General features: G+C 44.7%; 1 protein-coding gene across 4 annotated transcripts in view; it reads left to right on the top strand.

The window, feature by feature from the left end:
* The window catches only part of TMCC3 (transmembrane and coiled-coil domain family 3), a 265,093-nt gene that overhangs the window by 226,255 nt on the left and 20,646 nt on the right, over positions 1-18,192 (top strand). The window contains exon 1 of one of the 4 annotated variants that reach the window (XM_047740925.1): positions 1,059-1,192. The exons of the other annotated variants lie outside the window; for them this stretch is intronic. Coding sequence (XP_047596881.1) covers positions 1,124-1,192 — 69 coding nt within the window. The 5' untranslated portion in view covers positions 1,059-1,123. Of the gene's footprint in view, positions 1-1,058; positions 1,193-18,192 lie in introns of those variants that run through there. 4 annotated transcript variants of the gene reach the window in all.

Below are 18,192 nucleotides of genomic sequence, written 5' to 3'. Positions count from 1 at the left end.
CCTTGACTCTCCCTTATAATCCCCACATCCAGTTTGGGGCACATCTTTTTGACGCTGCCTCCTTGGTGTCCCTCGAGCGCACTCTCCTTCCCAGTACTGCCCTGCCCGGCGTCCGCAAACTCTCGCCCTAGAGTCAGTCCTACACCAGGCGCCAGTGTGTTCCACCGGACTGCTCCCTCACGGGGACCGGTCTGACCCCGGGATCTGGGCATCCTAATCCCGTTAGCAGCTGTCACGCGTGACCTGTGGGGTGAAATGCAGACCCCCTAGCACGATTGCTCGGGAACCCTCCAGGTCTGATCCCCGTCATCAGCTGCTCAGTTCTGCCTTCCTCACCTGGCGCTGAGTCCCCCGGGTCCTCATCTGCTGTCCGGCTGACCAGTTCAGAACTTGCTTTACCTGAAGCACCTTCTGAGTGACAAGTCTCTTCCTGCCTTGTCTCATTCTCTTCCCTTCCCCCCCAGCCCTCCTCCCTGCCCCTGGGGCTGGACTCCAGGCTGTCCTGTCCTCAGAGGCTGCCATTGTTTCTCTGGCTGTGCCCCCTTGCGACACTAGCACGCCTCACTGTGCCTGACACTCAGAGGCACCAGGGAGTGTCTGCCTCGGGAATGAGGCCACAGAGCAAAGAGTCTCCCGACTCCTCTCACTTTTTCTGAGCCAATGCCTTTCCCGAGGCGTTGGGACCATTTCCCACTCGCCCTGCCATCATTCATGTTGGTGTTTCCTGTGCTCAGTTCACTGCTCTGCCCGGACTCTGCCTGACCAAAGTTTGTTGAGTTGAGCCCATTTCCTCATCAGCAAACCAGGAGTGCCAGACTGAGTGTCTTCTGGGGTCCCCTGGCCATCCCAGAGTTGTGGGATAACGGGCCTCCCTTCCAGTCTGCACCTCCCCCCCCCCCATAGAGAGCGTCTCGCGGCACCACAGAGAGCCCATTGGGGCAGCGCCGGGTCCCACACGGTGTCTGATGGCTGGCCACTGTGCTGCTCACGGTGCAGGGCGTGGAGAATCTTGGAGGCAAACACGGGAATGCCCAGAGATATGCAGGCCGTATCTCCAGAGTCTGGGCTGAGTCACAGGGTAGGTGCTGTCGAAAGACGCAGCCTGCCCGCCCTGCAGACTCAGATGCCTCTCGGGCAGGAAGGCACGCTGGTCTCGGTCCGGGTCTGCCCTCTCACCTGTTGTGCGGTTTTGGTAAGTCCCTTCACCTGCTCTCCCCTTTCAGCCGCCTGTATAACTATGTGTTGTAGAGCTTTGTGGTCATTCAGAGTTGATGAGGTGCTTAAGAGAAATATAGATTATTTTTGTGCTTGCCCCAAATCCTCCCTCATCGCCCCATGGGTTTCTAGGTATTTAAATGGCCTAAACTCCTGAACCACCAAAGCTTGTAATGCTGGGTCCTTTAAAAGTGTCCATGCAGCTTGTGGGATTTAAGAGGTGAGCAAATACTTGGATTGGAGCGGTGCCAGCTCCTGGCTGGAAACCGAGCTGGCTCTCTGCCTGCTTCCCAGACACCGGGGAGGTAATCCCGGAGCTAAACAGGTGGAAGTGGGTCTGACCTTGTACTCTAACCCCGAGTCCTCTCAGAAGTGGGTCTCCTTGAAACCTCCCTTTCCTGGAAACTTGGGACTGGGTAAAACAGACTGTGTGGGACAGTGTCAGCCACTGTCTCTCCACCATGAGGCGGACGGGCGTGGTGGCCGTCCCCCAGCCACAGCAGGGCTGGGAGAGGAAGCAGCAGTGGGGGAAGTGGACATCTGTATCACCCAGGGCCCCGCGGGGTGGCCAGTGTTCTGTTTTGCCCTGCCCCTGGGAGCTGCCTGATCTCCTGGGAATGTCTGTTCAGTTTGTGACTGTGTGTGTGTGTGTGTGCGCGCGCGCGCGCCTGTGCCATGGACTGTTTCTGTGCATCGGTACAAAACACATACAGTCTTTCTTCCATTTCCTGGACCTGACAATACTTGAACACATTTATTCAAGTAATTTGTTTCCAGTGAGTTTGGCATCAGAGGTTGATCTAGAATATTGCAAAGGTGGGCTTACTCTTGGTAATGATTCCCAGTCTTTAGAAACAAATTATTGAGGATGGAAGAGAGGCATGGCAAATGGGAAGAATTTTTTGGTTATCATTAGATTTTTTGCATCTTGGAGATTAAATTTCTGTTACTAAAAAAAAAAAAATGGAGGGCCTGTTGTTCTAACAACAGACCATCTTAGTAGCCTCCCAGCATTGTGAGTGCAGTGGTTGTATACCGTTTGGGTTGGAATGAAAGGTTTGCTTCCCAAACCACTGGAGAACTGGTTATAAAACTACCACTGCCTTCTGTGAGGGACTCTTCAGAAGGAAGGGGTCTTTTCTTGCTGCTGGTTGACAAGACTTTTCTGGAGAAGCCTTCTCAATGTGGGCAGGCCCCTCCCAGCTCTTCTTCCTCCCGGTTCCCATCCTGCAGCTGACCCAGGAGGAGTGGGTTCCTCCAGTGCAAACGAGGGTGGTTTGCAGGCTGCCTGGGGGTTCATCTGTAGGATGAGGAAAACTGGGGGCTCTCACTGTTTTGACTACATCCTTTACCACTCCTGGATGTGACCCAGAAAGGCCAAGTCAGTCCCCACTGGAGTGGCCCAGAGGCCTTTAAGTCCAGATCACAAGTTAAGTCGGGTCCTCAGATTTAGACATTAACCAAGAATGAAGTACAGAGCCAGACAGACCAGTGGGATTAAAAGATAGATGTTACTCATCATGTAACTTAAACATATGTACACACAATGTTTATTACACTGTGTATCTTATTCTATGGTGTTTATTTTTAAATGTTTGTAAATTGTAAAATGCTACACCCAAAAGATATTTTATTTAAAAAATAACATGAAACATTCCTGCACCTAAAACCCTGGGTAAGAAGTTGAACTTGACCCTATGACTTTTTCCCCGATTGCATGTCCCTCCATCACAAGCCTCCCCTCCTCCAAGAGGTCATTCTGTCTTAAGGTGTGTAACCATTCCCTTGCTTTTGCTTTGTCATTTCACCACCTGTGTGTTTATACCCAAATAGGAGTTTGCCTGCGTTTGATCTTTAGAAAGAGGAATTCATACTTCATGTGGTTTTCTTTGACTCATTTGTTTAGAAAAGATTTACGTTTTAATTCTTGTAGCTATGGTTCCTCTCATTCCACTATACAAAAGCACCCAGCACACACACACACACGCACACGCACACACACACACATTCTATTGCCTGTAGACCTTTGGGTTATTTCTGGGTTGTGGTGGTGGTTTTCTGTTGTGAACCTTGCTGCTATGAATGTGTTTAATACACTTCTTTAACATGGGCACTTGTTCCTAGAAATGGAATTTCTGGGTCTCTAAGTATGTGCCAAATGATTTTTAGTGTTTTGAGAATTTGTAAACACTTAAAAAATATCTTGTAATCTGATTTCAGCATCGCTTTGTTTAAATTCTGGAACCCTCAAAAAATGAAGTAGTAGTAGTCATATCCTTTTTTGGATCCTGAGAAACTTTAACCTTGAAGAGATAGGCCTTCTCAAAGGGCAAACCCAGACTTTAAAATCTGAGAATTACAAATACAAGAGTCTGGCCCTTAGGAGCCACGTGCTCTGTACGCAATCAATCACCAGATAGTCTTTCTGTAAGACTCTCTTTGACTTATCATCCTGAATACTTAGGCCACTTAGTTTGCTATTTTTTAAAAATATATATATATTATTTGCTATTATTACTAAAATCATAGGGCCTAAGAGGGGACAAGGAAGTATCTGGAGTGTGCTAATGAAATTTTAAAGGTATTTGCATATTAGTCTCACTTGGAGGGTATAAGCACCAGGAACTTTGTTAAAGATCTGAAAATAACAAAATGAGTAAAAACAAACTCTACCAAAAAAGAATATAAAACAATGTATTTCTGCCCCCAGATTCCCAACCCTGTTCTTCAGAGGTAACTACCGTTCACAGTTCCTGAGATATCCTTCTGGAAATTTCCATATGAGTAGAGTACACTTTATTTATATAAACCCCAACACTGTACCTCTCTTAAAGCACAAATGAGTGTGTTTAGACATAGCTCTGCATCTTGCTTTCCTGCCTTAACAGTTCAGCTTGGATAGCTTTCCATGAGGGCTCATTCACATTCACTTCCCTATTAGCAGCTGCATTGTTTTCCATTGTACTAGAATTTTCTTAGGTGGTTCCCCATTGATAGGTATCTGTGTTGGTTCTAAAACAGGAAATAGATGATGGCAGCCATGGTTGTGGTGATGCAAGGAAAATGTCCTGTTTGGAGCAGCAAAGAATAGGAAAAGAGGCAAAGACCTGTAAATATTGGATATCACTATCACTTCTGTTCTTTAAATCTCTTGGTTGTTTTTTTTTTGTTTTTGCCTATTGTCATCCTTTGGAGAACTGTATGGAAACGAAAGAGCTAGGTTCTTTCCTCCATGCCCTTCCTTCCTTATGGTCATTGTGGTGGAAGAGGTTGTTTCCGACAGAAAGGAATGTATTTACAAGTTACTGCCTCAAGGACTGGGGGACTCCAGCAATGTTCCCCCCACCCCCCAGCTGTAGTGCAGTCAGCACCCTATTGCAACGGGAGGGCTATACCCAATTAGCAAACATTTTTTAAAGATTTTACTTATTTTTTAGAGAGTATGCAAGCAGGGGGAGGGGCGTAGGGAGGGAGAGAAACTGAAGCAGACTCCCCGCTGAGTGCAGAGCCTGACAAGGGGCTCAACTGAATTGAAAGACCCGTATATCATGACCTGAGCCAAAACCAAGAGTCTGATGCTCATTGGACTGAGCCACCCAGGTGCCCCCTGATGCGCAGCTTTTCTTATGCTAATTCATCTCTTTGGACATTGAGGGTTCTCACTGTACATAACTTACCATTGCATTAATATTTCTCTAGCAGTTTATTTGCAAATAATAGCTTGCCCGTGCAAGCACCATTTCTTTCCATTTCTCCCTGGTTGGCTGAGCCAGCTCCTGCGATAAAGGCTGGAAGTGTCAGATCCTGCTTCCACAGACTGCTTGCAGCTAGTGCATGGACAGATGACTCAGTCCTGACCAAAGGGACCTAAGGGGAAATCTGCTGGGGAGTTTCTGGAAAATGCTTCCTCCCTAATAAAATGAGAAAGAAAAAGCAGTAAACTTGTCTGCCACCAGAAATTGTCTACATGTGATTCTTAGAACCACAGTATCTCTTTCACCTCCGTGAGAGAATAGGCAGACATCCTAGGGGTAGTGGAAGGAAAAAAGGGAAAGAGCCTGGGTCTTTGATAACATATTCAAGCTGCCAAAATTAGCCCTTTCATCTGATCTTTTCAGTTAGTGAGCTCAAAAGGGCCCTTATTATTGAACTTCTTTTGTTCAGTTGGTGAAATTAACATCCCTGATAGGGATTTCACCCATTGGAATAATATCAAAGTATAAGACAACTCTTATTATAAGAATCTGAGTGCCTACTATGTTCAAAGGACATCGTGAGGCTCCCGGACTGCAACGGGGGGGGGGGGGCGGGTAGAATAAGTTATAATATGAGGTGATGAGGGAGTTATTGCTGCTGGGAGGACCCCAGAGCAGCAGGAGTTCTGAGAGAGCACTGATGCTTAGACTGGAGGTGACAGGAAGCGACTTTGTGTGGAAAGGTTAACATGAGCCAGATGGAGGGAACCCCACGGTTTTGGTAGATAAAAAGTTGGGGATGGCAGTCGAGGAAGCCTGAGGGTTTAGAACAAACACACGCTGTGGCCTCAGACCTGAGTTGGCACTCTGGCTCATCACCCACCGGTTTGTGACCTTGTTAAAGTCCTTGACTTCCTTGATACTCTTCGTGGTAGACTAAACATAACTGGTAGAACCTGGGCGAGCACTGGAGACAAAATATGTCTGATGACCTGTCCTGCCGATAGAGGTGGGAGGGGTGCTGAGACCATGCGTGGGGGGAGCTCATGAGGAAAGGGGAGGTGAGCTGGTAGAAACAATGTGGACATGTCCTTTTGACTTGGTCAAAGTTCACCTGGATCAGGCCAGTTGGTCTATAGGCATCAGTGTGCAAATACGAGTGCCAGGTTTGGGTCAAGACGTAGAGGGCCTTGATTGCCAGTGGAACGAATGGAGACCGTATCCTGTGGACAGCCCATGTGCTGCCGCAGGGAGGGACAGCCTGAGATGGTAAGATGCTGTGGGAGGTGTGGTCTGGGGTGAGGCATTAAAGACCCATGCCCGGCAGGGATCCAGCTTAGGAGTTGGAGAGATGATCCGGAAAGAAAGAGAATTGAGTGATGTGAGACAAGGGGGAGGAAAGAAAATTAACAAGGAGTCCTAGAGACTGAAGGCCTGGGGTGCATGGGTGGCTCAGTTGTTACTCGTCTGCCTTCAGCTTAGGTCATGATCCCAGGGTCCTGGGATCGAGCCCCACCTGGGCTGCTTGCTCAGCAGGAAGCCTGCTTCTCCCTCTCTCACTCCCCCTGCTGTGTTCCATCTCTCGCTGTGTGTCTCTCTGATAAATAAAATCTTAAAAAAAAAAAAAAAAAAAAAAAAGACCGAATGCCTGTCATTTGCTTAGTGTGATATTCAGAGTAGACTTTGTAATACATGCAGATAATCTAATCCCCAGGTTGGGACAAGAGTACTTGGTAAGGTTTATTGAGATTTTTGATGAAAGATGTTATGTAAGTAGAAAATAAATGATGGTGCCCAAATCTGCTTGTCACTTAATTTTGCCTACTTATGTTAGTCACTTTCCCACTGTTTATATATAAAGTTTTGTTCTTCTGAAAAATATGCCTGTTAATAAGATAAACATACCCTTGCCTCTGAGACGGGACTGAGCACTTGGAGTCAGTCCTGTAATGTGAAGTGTATAGTCACCGATCATCGAGCACACGTTGATCCAGAATGAAAAGCAGTCGGGCATTTTGTCTCTGGCACAGGGATTGTGGTACTTAGGGCTACATATTTATGTTGCCTGATTAATAGAATGTCAGTCCTAACCACAACTGAAGTAATGAATGACATCAGAAGCCTCATCAAGTACAGCCGTCAAAGACATTTCAGGTCATCAAAAATTCAGGGAAGTATCTTGGGCTGAATGAGGTTTCATCCTGTTCTCAGTGATTATTGAACAGATGGTTCTTTAACATTCTGAGACGCTGAGTAAGGTAGGTGGGCTCAGTTGAATTAATGAAGTATGCCACACTGGAACACTCTTACATCCTTAGCAGCCCTTGGAGTCTTTGGAAGGCCATCAGCTTTCCCAGTGTTGGGCACAAAGAAAACCTCATTCAGATATCTTAGGGAACCAGGCTTGAGTAAAGTCTCTCAGGAAAGGCATTCTTCCGACTGAGCAATAAAGTAAGGTTTCCAACTGTAATTGTGCACATAGGCAGTTCTGTCCTAAGCTCAGAACAGGTGTCCTGTCTGAGAGTTTTTGTGGTCTCATTGGGAAGTCAGGGCTCTGGGCCAGATACGGACTCAGGATTTGGTTCATTACAGTAGCCAGCGAAGAGAAGAAAAGTATCTGGCATTGAAACTTTCCAAGGTAGCTTTCTTTTCTTTCTTTTTTTTTTTTTTAAGATTTTATTTATTTATTTGACAGATCACAAGTAAGCAGATAGGCAGACAGAGAGAGTGGGGGAAGCAGGCTCCCCACTGAGCAGAGAGCCCGATGTGGGGCTCGATCCCAGGACCCTGAGATCATGACCTGAGCCAAAGGCAGAGGCTTTAACCCACTGAGCCACCCAGGCGCCTGGTAGCTTTCTTTTCTTCACGTGCCTTTTTTCCCCCCTTTACTAACCTGATTTGGATTTAAAAATTTTTTTCAGGTGGAATTTGAGTCATAATAGATCTACAGTGTGGTTAGATATAATATGCTTTCCTACAGGCAGAAAAATCTGGGATATTTTCCAACTATGCCTTAGAGTGAGCAGAATGTAATTTCCGCAAACACAGAAGGATTTCACTTTTCAATCCACAAATAAAAGACAAAAGGAATCCTAGCCGCCAGGAAGTCAACTTTAGCTCCTGCCTTTTCTTTCATTTTAGGTAAAAATTTTATCCTTTGTAATCTGTGGAGCCCTCTGACAAAGCACCAGGACCGCAATCAGTGGAATGCGTTCAGCCTCTCATGTCTCCAGAAGAGGGAGTAGAGATGGCATGAATTATGTCATGTATTTGTGAGGCAAAATGCCTGGTTTCTCATCATGGGGTAGACATTATTATTTTAGATGAGAACTCAGCTGTCCTTAGCCTCAAATGATTTTTTTTTTTTTAAATAGTGGGTTTGCGTTTGCTTGTAGGATCTCTGCATCTCACAGAGAGGCCCCACTTAGTGTTGGTCTGTGATGCAGTGTGAGTGTGCAGGAATATACTGACCAAATCCTACAGATTAATGGAGCCTTCCCATGTCCCTGTGTACACAGCACTTGAATTGTATCCGAAATCCCTATGTCCGGTATAACCACATTTCTGTGTTTTTAAGAAGTTAGGAATCTAAACAGTGTCTGTATTTAAGGGAGGGTTTTATGGGTGATTTTCTTCCCCCTAACTTTTTGATCTCTCCAGATCTCTATTTCTCAGTATATATTTTAAGGATTTTATTTATTAGAGAAAGCATGTTTGGCATTCACACAAGGGGAGGGGCAGAGGGAGAGGGACAGGCAGACTCCGCGCTGAGCACGGAGCCCAATGGAAGCCTCAATCCCAAGACCCTGAGATCAGGACCTGAGCCAAAATCAAGAGTCAGACACTCAACCAACTGAGCCACTCAGGTGCCCCTATTTCTTAATATTTTTATGATTTAAAAAAAAAAAAATCCCCACTTACTTTTAAAACCCTGGCTTCCCCTGGTCTACTCGGTCAAGTGTCCAGTCTTGTGTGGCCTGCAGAGCCAGCTGTAGGCTGTCTGTGTTCTTTCTCATGCCTCTGCCTTTCAGAAATACTTGCCCTGACTTCTTTTTTGTCCTAGTCCTCGACTGTACCCTGATTTAGAACAACCCATTCAGTCCTTCTAAATTCCAGACACCTCAAGAAACCCTATTTGTTTCCCAAATATTCTACTTTTTGCCTCTGTGGGCACATTGTGTTCCTTGCTTGATTCTTTTGGGTGATTTTTGAGTCTCCTCTTCTGTGTCCAAACCGAGTATCATCCTCTTCAAAGCTGTTTCACCGAAGGCTTCTGGTGACTTATTCCTTTTTATTCCTTACGGTGCTTATTACATTCTTCTGTAGTGGTGTGGTTCTGTGTGTCTTCCTTGCCCAAGCAGGAGCTCCTGGGGCTGAGTTTGTCATATTCACCTTTCTTTCTTTTTTTTTTTTTTTTAAAGATTATATTTATTTATTTGACAGACAGAGCACAAGCAGGAAGAGTGGCAGGCAGAGGGAGAGAGAGAAGCAGGCTCCCCGCTGAGCAAGGAGCCTGATGCGGGACTCGATCCCAGGACCCTGGGATCATGACCTGAGCCTAAGGCAGACGCTTAACAACTGAGCCACCCAGGCGTCCCCATATTCACCTTTGTGACTCAGGTACTTTGAGCATACCGCCCAGCTTACAGAAGGTACCCAGAAAAAAGCATTTTTTGAGTGGAAAATACGTATTTGGGGGGCTTAGTCTGAAACTTAAATGGATCAGTTCCATTAACTATCAGTCAGTTCCATTAACCTAAATTAGTCAATTCCATTAACTATCATAAAAACATTTGGCTTAAGTAAATGAATAAGCTCTAATTGTACTTTGTGTGCTTTTAGTTAAATTTGAGAAACATTGGCATTCTAAATAACTATTATGTAATGAACCAGGGCATTTGCAAGCTGCATTGGCAGTGGGGTTTTAGATGTTGCTGCAGTTTGCAGAATTTAGGATTAAATATCTTTGCATCTAAATCTGGTATGTTTCATTATGCCCCAGATATTAGTCCTTTGCTAGTATGCCACACAGATTCCTGGGCTTTCTCTTTGTTTTGTGCATTTGCATTTTATTTTTTACCTTTCTGAGGGATAACTTGCGGTAAAGTGCACGCATCAGAAATGTCCACCTGGATGATTTTTACTTGGGTGTGCACGGCCTAGGTGCCACCTGGCTCAGCACTGTTGGCCCGCTGGCGCTCCCTGGTGCTCCATTGTCCCGAGGTCCCTGACTCACCACCTAGGGTCAGGAAGAAACTGTGCCTGTGTTCTGTCATAGTTCAGACCTGGTCATATGGAGGAGCCCAGTCAAGGGGGAGGCAGTCTTGGGATAGAAATCTGCGATCAGTAAGACTTAAAAATGTTGGCCCTTAAATCGTAAGGATGTCAATTATCTAAAGATTTCAAAAACACATCCCTGTTAGTACCAATTAAATGAGGTGAAATTTATTCTTTTATGAGAACCAGTTCTTAAAGGAGAAGGAAGGGGAAAGTTTTAACGAGAGCATGTGCTTATTATGACTTCTGCTGTTTCCTCGCGTGGCCTTGATAGTTGGCTGTTCCCAGGTGTAGTCATTTTAGAGCCTTGATGAAAAGCACAGAGCTTTTCCTTAGGATGAGAAGTCTTAGGGTAGTGATACGCAATTAATGAATCATTGAACACCACCTCAAAAACTAATGATGTGCTACATGTTGGTTAATTGAATTTAAATTAAAAAAAAAAAGTTAGGTTTTACTTTGCAAGTAAAATGTTCCTTGATCAGAGCTACCTTACTGCTAAGGAAGTAATGATTCACGGAAAGTTTCATGGGAAGACTGTTGGAGGACAGATCAGTAGACTCAACAGTGGAAAGTTTATTGACTTTCCACTGGACAGGAAGTAACCATAGAGCATTCTTCAGTACATTAGAGCCTCCTTAAATATAATTATCAAGCACAGAAACATGTGGGTTGTCTTTTTCCTAATTATAAAGCACTGTTTTTCAAATAGGATCGAGTCTCATTTATTGGTCATGCCAATGAGTTTAATGCATAACAACTATCATATTTTTATATGGAAAAGTAGAAGGAAGAGTACAGCAAATACCCATCTGCCTTATCCAGATTTAACAAAGTTTTTGAATTTACTTTATGTAGTGTATATGCAATCCGTTTCAGAATAAGTCATCTGCAGACGTCAGGGTACTTTGTTTCTGACGTGTGTACAAAAAGAAGTTTTTCTACATACTAAAATTAACATACCCTAACAAGATTAATTATTTCCTAATATGCAGTGGTCCAAAAAAATGAGCTAACCTCTATTTTTTAAAAATATGCTTGTAGTTGGGTTGCATGTAGCAAAGATAAGTATTATTTCATAAAACTTGTTTCAGTTATATACGTGTATATATGCACACATATATGTATGTGTGTACTGATCAATACATATTCTTAGTGTGGGTCTCCTTCAGAATTTGGAACTAGAGCTTTATAGCGGTAATAAAGCAATATGGAGAAGTTGGTTATGCAAATAAGTGTTCACTGCTCAATGATACTCCTAGTTCTGTTCTGAGTGTCATATGGCATCTAGAAAGAGTGAGTACTTTCAGTAACCTAAAAATCCAGCAAGGAAGATAAAACAAGTAGGGTCCCTCTCAATAGTCTTAATAAGAGCCAGAGTGGATCAGAAAGGAGCGGAAGTAAGATGGGCAGGAGTCGGTGGAAGAAATCTTGCAGAGATGGTAGGATTTGTATCAGGCAGAGTACTAGGAAAGGGTATGCCCAGAAGGGAATGACGTAAGTACTAGGGAGGAAAGGTGGTGCAGAGATATGTTCAGTGCATTGCGGTGCTGAGGCCCATTGGGTAAGTGGTAGAAGGACGGAGGGAGACCGAGGGTAATTGGAATAGGAAACATTACTCAGGGACTAAGTACCAGCAGGAGGAAGAACCCAGTTCCTTTGTTAAAGGAAGAGCCATTGTACAGCTTGTCCCGGGCTCTCACTGGAGGCAAGCAGAAGTGGAGAAGGTGAGTGGAACGGCTCTCCATCCCCGTGCAATGTGTTTAAACCCTTGCTCTTTGTCTGGATGAGGAAGTGGGGTTGTGGGGTCAGGAAGGTGGATCTGGGGATAGTAGGGAAGGCTCGATCTAGGGAGAAATTATTAGGCAAAGAAGTCAGAGGATTTGGTGACAGCATGAGTCAGGCGTGGAGAGAGAACCTGGATAAAATCAGATCGTGATGCCATTGAGAGAGTTCATGGAATTCACTCTAGCCTGGTTTGAAAACGCACGTATCAGTAAAAACAAGCTTCCATGAGCTAACGCTCTCAAGAGTTAGTTTAGGAGGGCTTCTTGCGGGAAGGAGCAATTTACAATCATTAGATAAGTTTTTCTAATACAGTTTTTCCTTATTTTGCTTAAAGGCTTGGGGATTTGTTAGACATCTCCCTTTAGAGCCTGAATTTAGGGTCCTCCTTTCATCAGAGTAACAACATAGGAGACGATGATCCCTATATAAAAACTTAAGGACCAGATACTGAGATTTTAAATTTTAGTCATTTGAGGTCTTGCACCTTTTCAGAAGTTGGATTTAGTCCCTCAAATACTAGATGTTCTGCTTTTGGGTAAATGGGCATCTTTTGGAAAAGTTCTCTTTATTGTTCAGTTCAGGTTCATTGAAACTGCATTCTGAAGGGGCCTCCTGTGTGTTTTGAGACTCTGCTTGTCTTTGCTCCTCCTGCCTCTCCCCTACAGGGCACACATGTGCACACAAGCAGATTCCATGAAGCGGGGTGGTGAGGGAATTATCATCTTCCACTGGAAAAGCTTAATCATGGTGACAGCCGTACTGTGGCTCTTGGCTTTGGACTTTCTGAAGTTCCCACTCACTTGGGGTATGTCGTGTTGGACAAACGATAGCCTACACTTAGAGCACCTAATTCTGCACAAGGCCCTGTTCCAAGCCCTTCACAATTATTCATTCATTTAATCATCACGATTGCCCTCTGAAGTAGGTACTACTGTCCCCACTTTACAGATGCGGAAACTGAGGCATCGAACAAGCAATTTGCCTGCGATGATACATTTGATATGGCAGAACTGAGATGTGAACCTATACAGTCTGGCTCTGAATCCACTTTTAACCATTAACGTGCACTACCCCTGGGATATCATTAACCTCGGTTCAGGACACGTGGCTTTGGAACTGGGGCTTTCCTGGGCATCTCCGTGGGCTGGTTGCTTGCACGTGTTTTGAGTAGGGCCTGGAAGGCTGTGCCCTCTGTTTAGAAAGAACTGTCAACCCAGATAGAGGCCTGGGAGCTTAGAAAGATCATGGGGTGGCGTTTATCTTAAAAATCACAATCCACAGTTCAGTTTATTTCTTTCTAGTGTTTTTTTTTTTCCAGATTATAAAACAGTGTGTTCCTAGAGGACTGACCTCTATCCGAAATACAGATCTTCAGTGCTTTTAAACTGCTGTGGCTCTGGGAGGAAGAAGCCTGCTCTTACCTTTGTCTTGGTAGCCGAGCCTCTAATGATCATCTGCCTACCAGGGCTTCAGCCAGAAGGGGGACTGGATGTGCAGGCCTGTTTCACTGGCATTGAGAATCATCATTAGTGGTTGAAACAGAAGCAGCCGACATGTTTTATTCAGGATATCTTGGGGTTTACGCTAGTTTCTTTTCTGACTTATTAATGTCAAATTGGGAACATCTCCAGTAATTGCCCTGCGGCCCCAGGAACTGCCTAAATCTGTTTGTTCGTATTTGCTCTTCTGGTTGCTCGCCCATATGTGTTTTCACTGAGCAATATTGGACACACAGTGATTTAAGTAAAGTAAATGTTAGGGGTTGTCAGGGCGTGGGAAACTAGGAAAGGGTCTGGCATATCACAGTGGGCTCCCGGTGGAAGGTGGGATGCCCGCTCAGACCTTGGAGCCCGCTGGACTCCACGCTCTGCTGCTCGCTGGCTTTATGACTGCAGACAAGCCACTTGCTTTTTCCATCTGTAAAGTAGGAGTCATTAATCTTGTATTCTTGAAAAGGAAAACTAAATAATGTATGTGAAGCATGTAGAAAATTATACGATGCTTAAGTCTTTAACTGTTAAGTCTTTAACTGGTGGCATCTCTTTTTAAAATTAATTTGTACTGTTTTGCCAAGATCCTACCCTCTCTCAAACCATTCTTTTTGAGGCCTGTGTTTGTCCTTTAAAAGAAATCATTGCCTTCTCAGACTTTGGAGGGTAAAAGGACTCCTTTATTTTGGGGTTCACCTTCTATCATGATTTCCTAGGAAACAGGGAACTACACTTGTTCCTGTTGCTGGTGCTGTACATCTGTTATTTTTTCCAGTTTCTCATGTAATGCGGAGCAAGCCTGCACACATCCTTAGGCCATCACAAATAATGGACTGTTGTGTTAAAGGAAGCAGGCACGTGGTCTCAGCAACAGTTAGGACAGTGACCACAGGGAAACTGTCACTTAGGAATGGACTAGTACACCTGCATGTTCTGTACATCACGGATCTTAATATTTGTCTTTTGTTAATTGGTCACTTGTATTTCCTTTGGAGGAACACACCATGCGACGCATCAGTTTTTGAATATTTGATCTTTGGCATGAATCATGGGCCATTAACCTCCTGCCGTCCAGTCTGTCTGGAAGATAATCCTGGATAACCAGGTTCTCCTTGATCTCATCGCTAACAGCCGAGAGACTGTGAACACCTGGGACACCTGGCTGCCCCAGTTGGCTGTTTGTCTGCCATTGATTGAGCAATAGAGACTAAGGTCCTATTGAGGAAGGAACGTGGGACAGGACACAGGTGGCTTCTTAGACATCACATCCCTTTGAGGCTGCGGTACATTGGGGTGCAGAATGTTCTACAGATGCTTGGGTACGTAGCCAAGTAAGCACAGTTAAAGGGGTAAAGGCAAATTTTGTGGAGAGCGAAAAGGAAGCAATCGGTTCTCGCTGAGCATGAGAGTGGGGGTAGCTTTGTGGAAGAGGCCATGTCTGAACTGTCCTTGAAAGGTGAATTAGGGTGGAGGCATGTGAGGCCACACTAGGTGAGGAGCTAGCAGACATTTAACACGCTGAAACAGGCAAGTGTACGGAGCATTCAGGGGCTCATTGGAATAATGGAATAAGATACAGGCCAAAAGCTGAGAGTCTGGTACAACTCCTGGTTCCTGAGTAGCTATAACCACAACTTATTTGATGCCTCCCCATTCAGTCTGTAAAGCACACCTATGGATACCTACTTCGTGGCCCCACGGGAGTTAAATGAGTGGATATAAAGCTCCAGCCTCACGCTGGTACCTTGTGCGTAGATGTGCTCAAATAGCATTGTGGACATATCTCCTGGAATATGGCTAAGACAGGGCCCCGATCAGAGAATTCCACACTTGGTCTTAGCCAAAAGGCCGAAAAGTGATAGAGAGTTCTAAATTCTTTGCTAAGAATTTCACTCTTTAGGGAATTTTTTTAATTACTATTTTTTATTTTTTAAATAGGCTTCATCCCCAACATGGGGCTTGAACTCATGACCCTGAGATCGAGAGTTACATGCCCGACTGACTGAGCCAGCCAGGCACCCCTAGTCTAGGGAATTTTTTAATGTTTTCAGAAGGAACCCAAGACATGATCTGGTTTATCTTTTAAAAACATAGTTTTATTTGGCCCAAGGCAGTCAGTTTTAATACTGCTTGGCCTCATTTGAAGCCTAACACAACTTCTGCACAAAAAATGAATGTGTTTTTCATGGGCATTGAAATTTTTTTCCTTGACTATGATGGTATTTATAATTTTGTAGAACGAAAGGGGAATTTTTATTTCTAATTGCTGTTTGGTGATAATACCCCTGGCTTACATTAGAAAAAATAAAATTGGGGCGCCTGGGTGGCTCAGTGGGTTAAGCCGCTGCCTTCGGCTCAGGTCATGATCTCAGGGTCCTGGGATCGAGTCCCGCTTCGGGCTCTCTGCTCAGCAGGGAGCCTGCTTCCCTCTCTCTCTCTCTCTGCCTGCCTCTCCATCTACTTGTGATCTCTCTGTCAAATAAATAAATAAAATCTTTAAAAAAAAAAAAAGAAAAAAGAAAATTGTATAAAGGAAGTAAGTTCCATATTCCAGAAGGGAAAGAAACTAAGAAAGGTCAGTTTTTTCTATTTCAAAATTAAGTATATTATTTTTAAGCCCTTGTCTGATGGCTAGTTGTATTCTGATCTATTGATAACAAAACTGATACTGCAGATTATCAGTACATATGCAGTTGGTGGTTTGTTTTTTTTTTTTTTTTAATAATACCCCGAAAATTCAACCCTGACCCTCAGAGAATAACTTAACGATGAGGCTTAGGTTTGCTTTGGGAATGTATTTTGGGGCCCGAGTATCAAGTTCTGTTTCCTGGCTCAGTCTTATTAAGCAACTTTTTGAAGGATATGAGCCAAGCTGTGACCTTCAGTGTGGCTTTCTCTGGGTGCCCTGGCAGTGCAGGACAGAAGTAGCTCTGCCAGTTTTTGAGCTGGGTTTGTCTGACCACATTTCCCCTCTTATGTATGGGAGTGAGAGCGTAGCCTTCACAGCCAGGCAGGATGATGTACTGTAGTTTCTATAGAGTAAGGGCTGCCTACCTCTTTCTCCTAAGGGGAGATAAGACAGATGGGAAATAGAGTAACAATAATACCCCCCCAAAAAAAATTTAAAAAGGAATGCAAGGCTAATCACCAGGTCTAACAGTTACTCATTTGGTTCTGAGCTTCCTAGCACCCAAGGCACAAAGGGAAACATGATGATTGTTGTCTGATGGACACCCCTCTCGTGTTGACTATTATTTTCACTTTATGTATTTGTCTAAGAAGCTGTACTGTAGTAGACAAATTACTTTCCCTTGTAGGAACAATTACTTTTCCTGGGGAAGGTACCTTAATGAACAGAATGTGGATTGAAATGAACGTCTCTCGGGTTCATCGTCAAGCTGCTGTTTTTTTTTTTCAACGGGCATTAAGCCAAGTGAGATTTGTAAGGATTCTTTCAGGGCTGAGAGTCTGACTTCTGTTGCAGGTCAGTTCCCCCTCATGTGAAGTTAGTCATTGTCATATGTGTCTGAGAGAGTGCTGAGAAGTCCTCCTTGGCTTCGTTTGGATAGGAGATGCCAAAGGACTGACTGCAAGACAGTGCTGGCTCAGGGTTATCATTTGGAAACGTAGATTAAGCACACGTTCTTCCCAAGAACCCCCACCCTCTGCCTTCTGGGGATGAGAGAGGCAGTGAGTAAAGGCCATTCATCTTGTTCACTGGCTAAGGGCTTGCACACCCATCTTTCACTCCTCCTTCAGAGCTGCCTCTCCTGCCTTGGTTCCCGGCATGGTTCTCCTGGTGTGTTATGTGAAATTTCCACCTCTCCTCCAGCTCTCAGGGCAAGCACTCAATCCTCTTCCCGAGGCAGGTTTTAGGGATACACACTGCCAGAAACTGGTGCAGAATAACTCCCGTGGGGGGAAGGGTTCCATCCTGCCCCCCAGGAGTGGGCAGGTCAGTGCCCAGGGGGTCTCACACCCCTCAGTTTCTTCTAAGTGTAGGAAATAAAAGCCACAGTAATGTTTATTCTGCATTTAGTCCTAAAATTGGGGTTTCCTGCCTCCCTTTCTTTAGAATGCAGAATCCCACGTGTCCCCACCAGAAGGAACTGTGAGCCCTTCCTTCCAGAAGGCTGTAGAGACTACTGTAGAGGGGAGAAGTAGGAGGTAGGGGCTCACTTCCTTTTCCCAAACTTGCCTGTCTTTGAGGTACAGATGATGCCCAGAGAACTCCTTTCTCCTGGAAATAGCCCCCTTTTGGTGTCGCTTGCCACGCTTGTACAGTCCCTACCACAGGGAACCGTGGCTGTCCTTTACCTGCTGTCGGTATTTGGCATACCTTGCCCAATTTTCATTCCCCTAGCCTTCTCTATCCAGCCTTCCCCCCACTTTCATTTAATTCTTCTGTAGATTAAATGACATCCAGTAAATCTTTACCAGGTCTGACTCATTTCGTAAGGGATGAGTTTGTATTAATCAAAAGTGTGAGTTAGAAGCTATTTTGAAGATACCTACATTTTCGAGTGCATGTAACCCAAAGTAGGTTACCACTGCTGCCTGGTAGAGGCTTAATGAGAAGCTAATTATTTCTAATTACAGTATCAAGTGTTTGTGAGTGCTTGAAGATGCTTGAAAAATTTGTTTTTGAGAGCCTTAAACACTTCGTCTAATCGCCTTCCGTCTGTTAATTCGCAGCGTCTGGATAAAGGGTTGGGCCAGCCAAGGGT

This window comes from Lutra lutra, chromosome 8 (assembly GCF_902655055.1).
Source record: "Lutra lutra chromosome 8, mLutLut1.2, whole genome shotgun sequence".
NCBI classification, from domain to species: Eukaryota; Metazoa; Chordata; class Mammalia; order Carnivora; family Mustelidae; genus Lutra; species Lutra lutra.
This window is presented reverse-complemented; position numbering and strand designations above follow the sequence as displayed.